Here is a 12,460-nt window from a genome sequence, read left to right as displayed (position 1 = left end):
AAGAAAGAAAGAAAGAAAGAAAGAAAGAAAGAAAGAAAGAAAGAAAAGAAACTGTGTGTGTGTGTATCATGTGTGTGTGTGTATCACAGTGTATGGGAGTTTCTTTTGAAAAATTTTGTTGCAATTAACTTCCCTTAATAAATGAAGACATGAGAGCAAATGCTTGTGTAAGATTGTACAAGGCTTCTTAAGAACGGAAGTTATCTTTTACTTAGCCAACAGTAATCTCAAAAATGCTGGTTTCTGCCACCTTTCCTTGGAAAAAATAGATACAGCTAAGCAAATAAAAAACTCATATCTTAGCTATGATCAAATGACAATGTTAACTTTGGCGTTTAAGGCAAAGGAAGTAAGCTCCCGTTTCCAAAGTAGCAAATCTGGAGGAAGGGAAGGAGAGCCTCCCATACCCCGATTTGAAGACTGTGTGCAAAAGACTACTGCTCAAAGAATGAAAGAGGACTACTGCCCTTGCTTATTGTGAAGGCATGAGGGTGATTTGACCCCTGGGCTTCCCCTGGACAAACAAATGAGGTCTGTCCAAGAGGACAGATGAGGCTCTTGGACAGATGAGACCCTTCCAAGTAGTGACACGAGTTATTACACCACATTCATCCCATCCATCTGGTTGAGAAGACTGTCTAGACTGTAAGAATATCCTCACTTGAGATTGTAGGGAGAGGGCAAAAGGAAAAATAAGCAAGTGGTGCCCCAATTTTTGTCTGTGTCCATTACATCCTAGTATATTCTCTAATTTAGGAGGCAAGGTGTCGAGAACGCTTAGTTTGAACAGTACATGTAGGTGGTTTGGAGATGACTTCTCAGTTCTTCCCAGCATGGATATTGATGAGTCAGATTGGCTGTCTGGTGAGATACGAAAATTCCTTCCCCAGGTTAAGATTCTACCTCACAGTGGATAATATTCTCATCTTAGAGAATTCACTGTTCTTAATGTCAGCTCTGAAAATCCTCCTCATTCTCTAAATGGTTATTATGCTTTACACACTCAGAAAACACTTTCTTATCGAGGGGTGCTGCCCTTCTGTGTATGTGAACAATTCTGCATTTGTGATTTACTCTCTTTTTTAGTATTAACTTCCCTTATAGTGGAGAAAAAACACTGAAGATCCTATAATAAAATTTTTGAGTCCTACTAATTTTTAAGTTACATAAAAAAGTAAGAGCTCAAGTAACTCATTCCATCTTGATGAGAATACATTCCACAATTTCTTTCCTCTAGACAAAGAAGAAGTTGGATTAATTTCTTAAACCTCCCTTTTATAAATGCCATTTTATATATGGGGGAAAAATTATACATGACTAACACTTAGTCTTACCATCCACTCCAGTGTGATTCTTTTTTTTTTTAATTTTTTTAATGTTTATTTATTTTTTTGAGAAAGAGAGAGACAGAGTGTGAGCGGGGGAGGGGCAGAGAGAGAGAGGGAGACACAGAACCCAAAGCAGGCTCCAGTCTCTGAGCTGTCAGCACAGAGCCCGACACGGGGCTGAAACTCACAAGCTGTAGATCATGACCTGAGCCGCAGTCAGACGCTTAACTGACTGAGCCACCCAGGTGCCCCTCCAGCATGATTCTTGGGACAGTATCATTTATCTACCCCTCTGTCTCTCAAAAACAACACATACACTAGCAGTTATACATTGGCAGTGCACAGTCCAATTGAAACTGCAGGAGTGTCATTTGGCCTGCGTGAATTTACTGAGGCTAAGTTCCAACACTTAACCTAAGAGTCTAAATTTCTGATTCCTTTTACATTTGGAAAATCTGATATCATAGGTCATGTCAACAACTGGCCATAATTGAAAGCATCTGCTTCCTTTTAGATTCATTCTTTCTTACATATGATTCACTTGATTCATCTGTATCACCTGGTTGTACGGTCAGGCTCTTGGTTTCCACTTTGGAAGATAAGATACGTAGTTGGAAATGAGTCAAGAGATCTGTTAGCTCATATCTTGTTTAAACAGTAACTTATATCAGAAATAATATAGTAAACTAAAAACACATTTACAATGTGTGTTAAATTAAGGGGGAAAAAAGGAAAAAAAAAGCAGCTTTGACTATTCCCATGGCTTCGGAAAAAACAAAGCAGTGCAATCAAGAAACACTTATCCATTAACTGTTATGTATCAGGCACTGAACTGGGTTGATAGGATGCAAAGATGATTAACAGAAGATTCCAATTTTGCAGGTATTCATAGTTTTGCTTAACAGACAGACTTAAAATCAAGTATTTACAAAGCCATGTGATGTGAGCCTGTAGAAGTCTAAGTATTAAAGAAGCCTCACGAGGATGCAGATGGTGTCGTAGATGAAGTGACATCAGAGTAGAGCCTTAAAAGACAAGTTTGCCAAACAAACAGGAAGCAATCATGCATTCCATGTGCATGATCTTATTCTGCTTTTTTACAGAATAAGAGATCTAAAATATTTACAGTTTCATTAGCTTTGGTTTTGAGAAAAGCAACAGCTATTCCTTCTTGTGCTTTTATAAACTATAAAATAAACTACCTGTATGTACTTTTCAAAAATAAAGGTAAGTTCAGTACCATTTAATGTTGTTCAAAAGTTATAGTTCATAAAACACAAGTATCCTTTTAAAAATTAGTAAAATAAGGTAAATCAAGAATAATTCCCATGACAAGGGAAGGTCTGAAAAACAAAACAGCATGTGACATGCAGATATCTCACTGAAAAGAGATCAAGAATTAGAACCAAATAAAATGTCTGCAGAAGCAGCTGATAGTTCTTGCTGGGGGAAATTTTGGAACAGGAAAGGTTAGAAAATACCACTGACACAATAATTACAGGAGAAATTCCACTCTGACTAGGTTATCAGCATAGACATGATGTTTTGAAGAATACCTGAAGAAAGACTTTGCCCAGGGGTACCTGGGTGGCTCAGTCAGTTAAGCGTCTGACACTTGATTTTGGCCCAGGTCATCATCTCACATTTTATGAGATTGAGGCCTGCATTGAGCCCAGCACTGACAGCACAGAGCCTGCTTGGGATTCTCTCTCTCCTCTCTCTCTGCTTCTCACCCCATTTGTGCTCTCTCTCAAAAATAAATAACCATTAAAAAGGTATTAATAATTATCCACATAAATAACATTTTATCACTCCTCCAGAGTGGATCAGGTAATGCTTTTCTACATTCAAAAGAAATAGAAACTAATACCAATATTTTCTTCAAATTCTTTGTGGACCAGTAAGGGAAAAGGTAAATATTTGCTTAAAAACAGGATAAAAATCTTTCCTAATGAATCAAATCTCATGTAGGCAGCTAATACCAAACTTGCATTCAGCCATTCTAGTACTTTGATTATGAACAAAAAGTAGTCCAATTATTTGCACACACAAAAAAAGTAAGGACATGTGTTCTGTCTGTTCCTATATATCTATCTGTTCCTCCCATCACATTACAAATTGCAAGTATTTATTCTATTGGAAACCTCTAGCATTTAGTAAGGTATTTGGCTCATAATTGGTGCTTAGTAAATATTTATTGGCTTCAGTTTAAATTGAGAACATGAAAAATTTGCCTTCTTGCTTTTACACAGTTCATATGTTGAACAAATAATTCTGATAGTCTTCACTTATTTCTCCCAGAAGCTATCTCCAATTTTTATCATTTTGCTCTATCACTGACTACAAAATGATATGATTTGCAGACATGACTCTTTGCAGTCTGACACCAGTTCTGTGACACCAACTGGATGTCCTACAATTCAATTCAATTATGACACTACCCAGAGTTGACTCAGACCCCAGAGGTTAAGGGGTCTCAGTCCCACAAGACTACCCTCAGTCACAAGTCCTATGTGTCTCCAAGGCAACTGTACTTCTGTCCAGACTGCTATAAATTTGGGGCTTTCCACAGTTCCCTCAGTTTTGATAATTTGCTAGAATGCTCACAGAACTCATGAAAATGCTATATTTAATAATTATCATTTTATTATAAAGAATGAAAATGAATGGTGGATAAAAAAAAGGACACAGGGCAAATCTGGAAGGATCGTGAGCATAGCAGCTTCTGTCCCGATGAAGTCAGGACATGCTGCTTTCTTGGTACATCAATATGTTGACCTACCAGGAAGCTCTCGAATCCTCGTTTTTCAGAGTTTTTATCAGTTTCATTATGTAGACACGATTAATTAAGTCATTAGTCATGTGATTAAACTCAATGTCCAGCCCCTCTTCTGTCCCTGGAGGTTTGGAAGGTGATGAAGATATTGAAAGTTTCAATATTCTAATCATAAGGTTGCTTTTTCTGGTTCTCATGCTGAAGCTATCTCCTCTATGAGTTGCCTCCTTAGCATAAAATCAGGTATGGTTGAAAGATATGAACAACAAAAGACACTCCTAAATTCCAAGATTTTTTTGAAGCTCTGCATTAGGAACCGGGGACAAAGACAAAACATATATATACATATATATATATATATATATATATATATATATATATAATACCACACTATTAAACGCATATTTTCATTACTTTGCCTCTTACATTAGTGTGCAATTACCATATGATTGCTCAAGTGTAATTATGATCATTATTGAGGAATGGTGATAGTTCCAAAGCCATTTTAAAGGAAGCAGTTTTAAAGCAAATTGTGTCATCTGCATGAATAAAAGGCTTTTTTATGAAATGCATCAAAACAAGAGAGATGAAATAAGTCTTCAGAGGGAAATGAGATAGAAATTTCTCTTTTCCATATTGTTGTCCTCTTCTTTGTTTCCTTATTATCTGTCACATTTTTCATCTCTGCTTAGCTCCAATACTGTGTTTCTGATGCCTGTTACACTTACTTTTTTAGGGGAAGTCTCAATGACCCAACATGACCAATGTCCAAATGTGGGAAGTAATATTGGGAAAACACTGGTAGTAATGGGAATATCCAGGACAAAAAGAATATTGTAAAGCAAAACAACTCAGGAACAAAAGTGGATAATGACAAAAGAAAGATCAGATGATGGGAAAATGCCAACTAAAGCACTAATGTTCAGAAAATGTCTTGATTATATACATTTGAAAAAAATCAGTGTGATATATTGCATGTGACAGAGAATGTTGACTGTCCACCAAAATCTACTGCCCAATTCTTCTTAGGCACATGACTGAACTACATTTCCCAGTCTCCCTTGAAGTTGGTGTGGACACACGATTGAGTTCTAGCCAATGGCATACGGGTGGAAGTTTATTTGCCATTCCCAGTCCTGGCTCATAAAAACTTCTATCTGTTTAATATTGGTGTGTATATGCAGTTATTTGCTTGCTGTCTTTCGTTGGACATTACAAGGACAGCAGTAGTTCAGGCAAGAATTAGTTTCAAGTAGAGACTAAAAATAAACAGGTAGCTGAGAGATTAGGAGCCTCCAATATTTAAAAACTGTGTACTTCTAAATGCCAACAGCACAGGAGAGAAAACTGAAACAAGGCATTGAACAACAAAGTCGAACCCAACACTATTGTCTCAATAACCTCAAGGTAGCTTCCAAGGAGATAGAGAGATGCATGGATTGAGGAGACGAAGAAATAAAAACTCAAAAATTATATTTTAAGAAGGAATTTTGAGGACAGTCTGGCCATAAAAATTTATGGAAGTAAGTATACCAGAAGTTTATCAAGTTTTTGAGAGAAATTAGCAGACTAGTCTGAAAAATCTTTAGACTTTAAATGTCTTGGGAAAAAAGTGCTTTCATAAGCTTAAAGATCTTTAGATTTTTTTCAAATTTGCATAAGCAATAAGCAAGATACAAAACTCACACAGGCTGCAAGAAGTATGTACTCCCAAAGTGACGTGGATAAAAATAGCTTAGGAAGAAGCTTGCGGTGAGACAGGGGTCACATAAAACAACAGAAAAAGGAATACCTCCAGACAGCAAATCTAAGAAAAGTAATCAAGGAATAATCAAGGACTTTTCTTTTTATAAGAACAGACGGAGGTCCTCAACAATATCTATTGCTCACATCATTGTCACAGACCAGTAATCCTTCCATGTTCTCAGTTCTCTCCTCTTCCTAATGGAAGTTATTATTGTGGATATTCTTCCGTGAGTGGCCTCTTCCAGAGAATCCTTACAGATTATTACTTGCATTACCAATGGCAACCAAGGTTCTATTAGAATGCAGGGTCTACCAGGAAACCACCCAAATGTAATCATCACACAAGTAAAGCAGCCAGGGTCAAAGCAATCTAATCTTCCACAAGCATCCTGACCAATTCCAGCATTTCTTGAGTTTAAATGGAAACCACTTAGTGTCAAAAAAGTGTGGCAAGCAGCCCAGCTGTTGTTTGTTTCTAATTCAAAAACTGATTATGTTTCTAAAGGTGAAGGTTTCATCTGTGTAAGTGCATCTAATTATAGATAGAATAAAATGATATTCATAATTACATTCAAAAGAATAAAAATCTACCTATTCCTCAGCCAATGTAACTCTAGAACGTGATACTCAAATACTAGAAATAAAGGTCAGTTTCCTAATCCTAAAAATATCTCCTTGCATCCAGAAGACAAAGAAAGATAATTACTTTAAGAGATAAGTTAGCTGTATTTATATCAGATAAAAAGCACTGACTGGAAATGAACAGTTACCATATCATTGATGGCACATGTGTTAGTTTCCTAGCGCTGCCCTAACAAAGTACTCCAGACCGGGTGGCTTACACAACAGAAATTTATTGCCTGAGAGCTCTGGAGGTTGGAAGTCTGAAATTAACATGTCACCACCATCGGTTGCTTCTGAGGATTTTAAGTGAAGGATCTGTTCCAGGCTGTTCTTGACTTGTGAATGGCTGTCTTCTCCCTGTTTCTCTTCCCATTGTCTTCCCTTTATGTGTGTCTGTTTCTGTGTCCAAATTTACTATTGTTATAAGAATGCCAATTGTATTAGATTAGGACCCCCCCCCCTCAATGGTCTTCTTTAATCCAATTACCCCTATAAAAACCTTATCTTCAAATAAGATCACATTCAGAGGTACTAGAGGTTAGGACTCCAACACATGTTTTTTTGAGGGGGAGGAACACAATTTAAGTCAAAACAGTCCAAAAGTCTAAAAACTTTCTATGTACCAAATCCTTATTTAGATGAACAAAGTGGTAATGACTGAATTGAAAAGAATTTCCTATGACTTTATAACCTCCAAACCAATTGGTTTTAATTCCAATTCCCCTGGCCCCTCTACTTCTAAACAATTAGGGAATGTACCGAATTCCTTTATTTATTTTGGGAAATATCTAGAGCATGTCAGAGTAAATACAAATCTAAAAAATAAGTGAATTCCCCTGATGCCAAAAGACAAAGAAAACTCATTCCTTCCTGCTCTTTTTTGCTAAAGCATTTCCCCTAGAAAACTTGCGGTTGTAAGTTCTTTCTCTAGTTGAGTGGGATGCAAACCTTTTGAAAACCTGAATAATCTGTAGTCAGTTTTTGCAAATCAGTGAAGTCTTTCTTGGGAGCTTTAGAACTATCTTTCTGAAATGTGAGCATAAAGCATCCTGTCTTTCGGTCTCTGTGAGAGGTTAGACTAGGTGCCGGGCTTGAAGTTGTAACTTTTACTTGTTGCAGAAATACAAGAAGTTTTATTTTTCCTTTCTATCAAGACATTAGCATGTATGCAAATGACTGTATTTGCCTGGCTGTATAAAAGGATGAGATGCCTTTCTGTTTTTTGCAATCTCTTTAGTGGATTGCTTGAGATATATTGCAGTCTGATTTAATGCTTATGCAAGTAAAACTTTCCTACATTTGTGAAGAGGATTTCTAGGCTGGCAAAAGACTTTAAATTAATTCCCCAACAAAAATAAAAATATCATTTTGTTCTTTTTCCCTAATGCAACAGACACACAAAAATATAGACACATGCAGTCAACATTACTGAAAACATCTTCCACAGTTATGACCTTGAAACATCTATTCGGTGTAAAATTGAATACACAGAATGGAATGTTTATTAGTGCCATCCACAACAATTTATAATTATGTTTTTAGTACCATTTATTTGGGTACTGACTATATGACAAAACAGCTAAATGTTTTGGATAGATCATGCGGTGTAATCTTGCAGCGATCCTATTATTTGTCTATTACCATTATTTCCAGAGAAGAATCCCAAAGCTATCAATGTGTAAATAATTTATTTAGCCAGGTTCCATTCCTAGAAAGTAGTAGAGAAATGGACCAATCTAACTCCGGAGCTTGCATTCTTCATCACTAGGTGATCCTCGCTCACTTTGTCATGAAGGAGACCATCAGACACCAAGCCAGCACTGATTCCAGCTGGATTCCTGGTAACTGGGTTTGTCTGTGGATGCTGACCCAATTCACTATGCCTGCCACCACCCTTTCTATGTTGTTAAAGCAGTGTGGCATAATGGAAGTTTTCTGTCCTCAATGCTAATGTCTTTAAGATTCTCTGCACTGACTTGACAGCTATGTAATCTTGGAAAACTTATTTTACCTGGCTTAAACTCAGTTCCCTCTTCTGAAGGCAGTGCCTGACAAAACGTAACTATGACAATAAAGGAACAGTGGGAAGGCTCTACTGACACAATGTATGTGACCAGCTCTGAAGCTGGGTATCAACAAACCAGAGTACAGAAATGCCCTTACTCAGCAAAATATCTCCTAGCAATTAGGACTATGTAATCAAAACAAAATGAAGTGAAAAAATGAACTAACCAAACAACAACAACAACAAATATAAGGCATTGTTTTCTGTATCTCTTATAGTGTTATAAACAATGAAGATAGAACAGACTTAACACATTTTCACATGTATAAGATTGAATCTTATTGTTTTCTCTATATGAAATTCTCCCAGTATACTAATATCAAGTCAATGCTGCATGCAAAAACCATTTACCCTGACACTCTTGTCTAGACACTAAGCATGGAAACCACACCTCTCTGTCCACATAACTACTTTGTCCGTTCACATTACCCTGATCCCTTGTGAATCCTAATCAAACTCCCACTTCAAAAGACCCTCACTAAATAAGATTTCCAAAACCCAATAAACTTTGACCCAGTTTTAAAGCACTGCCAAAGTTCTGAGATGACCATCTCCCTTATCTAAGTAAGCAATAAACTCAGCTTTGTCTCAGATTGTGTTGGTGACATCTGGGAAGCTAACTTTCAAGAAAGCCTTTTCTAAGGCCTTAAGGATTATTTTAAACTGCAAAGCCTTCTATACAACATGGATTTCTTGACATAGCGCTCATGATATTATCAATATAACTGACATTATAAGCGGGTATATGCATTCTTGTTGCATTCAACTCTTTCTTAAATCATGCTTTCAATCTATAATAAATGATGAGAGAACAAGATATCTTCAGTATGTTCACTTGTGATACCAATGGTTCAAATCCATCAACTCCCTTAAAAAATTATAAACGAAGATTTTTAGCTCCAAAACAAGAATTCACAGCAGCATTTTTATTTTTACTATCCCATGGCATTTCTTTCTATATACAGGAATTTCAGAGTTACTCTTTCAGGAAAAATAGTTAAATGCAACCTCCTTAATAGGAAGTCTTACCTTTTCCAGTTTTGAAAGAGCAAGAGAGTAACAGTCTTTGGCTCTGAATTGCATGAATCTCATGTTGGCTGGGTGAGTAAGCTCTGTGATGATACTGAGACTGGAAAACAACCTACATTTAAAAACACACACACACAAAAAAGCATTTGCATCACACTAACAATCCAATATGGTATATTTTGTAACAACATATTTATGAGTGAGTGATTCCTAGCCTTAGGCATAAAACTACATTCAATTACAACAGCAGGCATTGTCACATAAACTGTCTGTACAATGCAAGAAAAATGAAATGCTATTTCCCAAAGAATATTTTAACCAACATTTTAGCACTATAAGAAAAATAAATTTAGTCATTTGGCTTTTTATTAGATATTTTTCTCTCTACAATTATGAAATGGCATAGAAGAGAAGCTCATGAAGCTAATTTAAGAAGTCACAAGTGACTTTGTGGATAATATCAAAAGAGAAATTTATAAGATGAATATGACAATTGACAAAAATTCCACGTGATGAGCTTATTGTCCCTAATGAGTTCTTTGATCTAAGAGTCCCTATTCTCATAGTATGCGATTTTGAAGGTCACATCTTGCTATAATGATCTCCTGAGAAAAGAAAATATTTTAACTCAAATAACATTTCATTGTAATGAATTGAGGCCAAGGCTCAACTGATAGTGTTATTCTAGAAAGATCCTGAGAGTTTTCACGCGTCCCATAGCTTTGCATTAGTTTCCTTCTTATTCACCACCTTATCCCAAAACACACACACACACACACACACACGCACACACACACACACACACACACAAGATAATAGCTGTCAGATCATAACTTCATTTTGTTATTTCTATTAACTGAGGCATATTTTTAATATCTAATTTAATAAATAATAATGAAGTGTTTGTTATTGGAAAGCTCTGGTCTCCAAGACCTAAAAAGAGGTATGAAGAGATATGCTGGCCTTTAAATTAGACTCTACTACCCAGTAGAGGAAACTATAAAAATGTGTAAGTTATAAGGCTGTATATATTTTTATAAGAGTGATAAATATGGCTGACTGAATCTCACAGACTATGCAGCATTAAGCACCAGTAAATGGATAGCTTGTGAGAAGCATCCAGGACAGTGTTGAGATATAAGGCCAGAGAAGTAATTTGTGAGAAAAACATAGCTGCAAAACAATGAAAATTTATTTCATCTTTTGGAAAGTTTAAATTTTCTCTGCGAAATATAGCTTTTATCTTTCATACATATTATTTTTCAAACTTTGGATACTTTTGTGGGATTACTTGGGATGATTTCTAACACATTATATCAAGTAGAAATGTGTAGCTATATACTTGAGAGCTGAGTAACAGTGAATGATAATATGATTGGTTGATCTGGTCATTGTATTTAAGTGACTTGTAGAGTTGAAATTAGATAGAACCAAAAAGTTTATATGATGTGCTGTTTCTGTTCTATATAAATGAACCAATACCATTATGTTATTTGAAACTGAGAAAGTGAATGCATTGTCTACGTCTGCCACCTAGTGAAAATCTAGAACTAAATAATACTTTAATGAAATGTTTTAGTGCATTGCCTTTTATATCTATAAACTATTACTTACATTCAATTATAATACATTCATAAATTTGGTTTTTTAGTAACTTTAATTATGTATCTTAAAATATGAATCTGTAAATCTACTTCTGGGCTTTAATATGACCTAAACACATTGTGAGTATAAAACACTTTAGAAATAAAATGACATAATAAATGTATTTTTTCCCTAGGTACTAGATCATAATAAAGCAATACTGTAATTGAAAAATAATATGGTCTGGGATGCCTGGGTGGCTCAGTTGGTTAAGCTCAGGTCATGATCTCACGGTTCATGAGTTCAAGCTCTGCATTGTACTCTGTGCTGACAGCTCAGAGCCTGGAGCCTGCTTCAGATTCCGCATCTCCCTCTCTCTCCCTCTGCCCCTAACCCACTCGCATTCTGTCTCTGTCGCTCTCTCTCTCTCTCTCTCAAAAACAAAAATAAACATTAAAAACAAGAAAAATAATATTTTTTTCTATTTAAAACTTTTCTACAATTAATTTATGTCCTGACTGAGTGATGTAAGTATCATTGTGGAGAGGTGCAAAATCTCTATGGACTAATTCTCTGCTTGGTATAATTTATTCAAAAAATACTTTTGACAGACATGCCCAGTTATGCTAACTAATTGAAGATGAAAAACACACCATATACTCTACTTGACAGACCACTGGGAGAAGTCTGAGACTACCTGCAATTATATTTTCAAGAAAAACAAACATAAGGGCATACAAATCTGGAAAATGTTCACAATATTTTAATTAAAAAAACGGAGCTAGTGTGCTACACTATAAATTTTGATCTGTTGTGGTGGCTAGGAATGATGTTTCAGAATAACAAACGTATATATTAAAATATAGGTACAGAGACTCACTTAGATATGTAAAAAACCAGTTTCAGATTACAATTGGCTCTCAACACTAAAATAAATATGAATATATTTTAATCTTTTAAAAATACTTTTTAAACACTTTAAGTCTGAGATATCAGATATCTCCTGTATGTAATTTTTTTATCTATGTAAACCAATCAAAATAATAAAAATATTTCTGCACTACATAAATGAATCATTCTTGTATTTATACATATTCATTATCAATATTTTCAATTATGTCTTTTCCCACGTACAGAGGTATGACATTTCCTCAATAACTATGATTATTGTGCCAATAATAATATCTTACTTGTGCCAACATAAAGACAATATTCTTTTTTGATTTTATTTTTTAACTTGCCATTTATGCTCTTTGCATCCTGGGGATGCAAGTCTTCTAACTGCACAGCTCTCCCCTCCTCTTACTT

At 35.6% G+C, this 12,460-nt stretch overlaps 1 protein-coding gene across 2 annotated transcripts in view; it reads right to left on the bottom strand.

Moving 5' to 3' along the window:
* The window catches only part of KCNT2 (potassium sodium-activated channel subfamily T member 2), a 359,762-nt gene that overhangs the window by 56,426 nt on the left and 290,876 nt on the right, over positions 1-12,460 (bottom strand). For both annotated transcript variants that reach the window (XM_049634538.1, XM_049634537.1), the window contains exon 22: positions 9,569-9,680. In XM_049634538.1, coding sequence (XP_049490495.1) covers positions 9,569-9,680 — 112 coding nt within the window. The remainder of the gene's footprint in view (positions 1-9,568; positions 9,681-12,460) is intronic.

This window comes from Panthera uncia, chromosome F1, assembly GCF_023721935.1.
Source record: "Panthera uncia isolate 11264 chromosome F1, Puncia_PCG_1.0, whole genome shotgun sequence".
In the NCBI taxonomy this organism is placed as follows: domain Eukaryota; kingdom Metazoa; phylum Chordata; class Mammalia; order Carnivora; family Felidae; genus Panthera; species Panthera uncia.
Note: the sequence above shows the minus strand (reverse complement) of the source record. Positions and strands in the feature narration are given on the sequence as shown.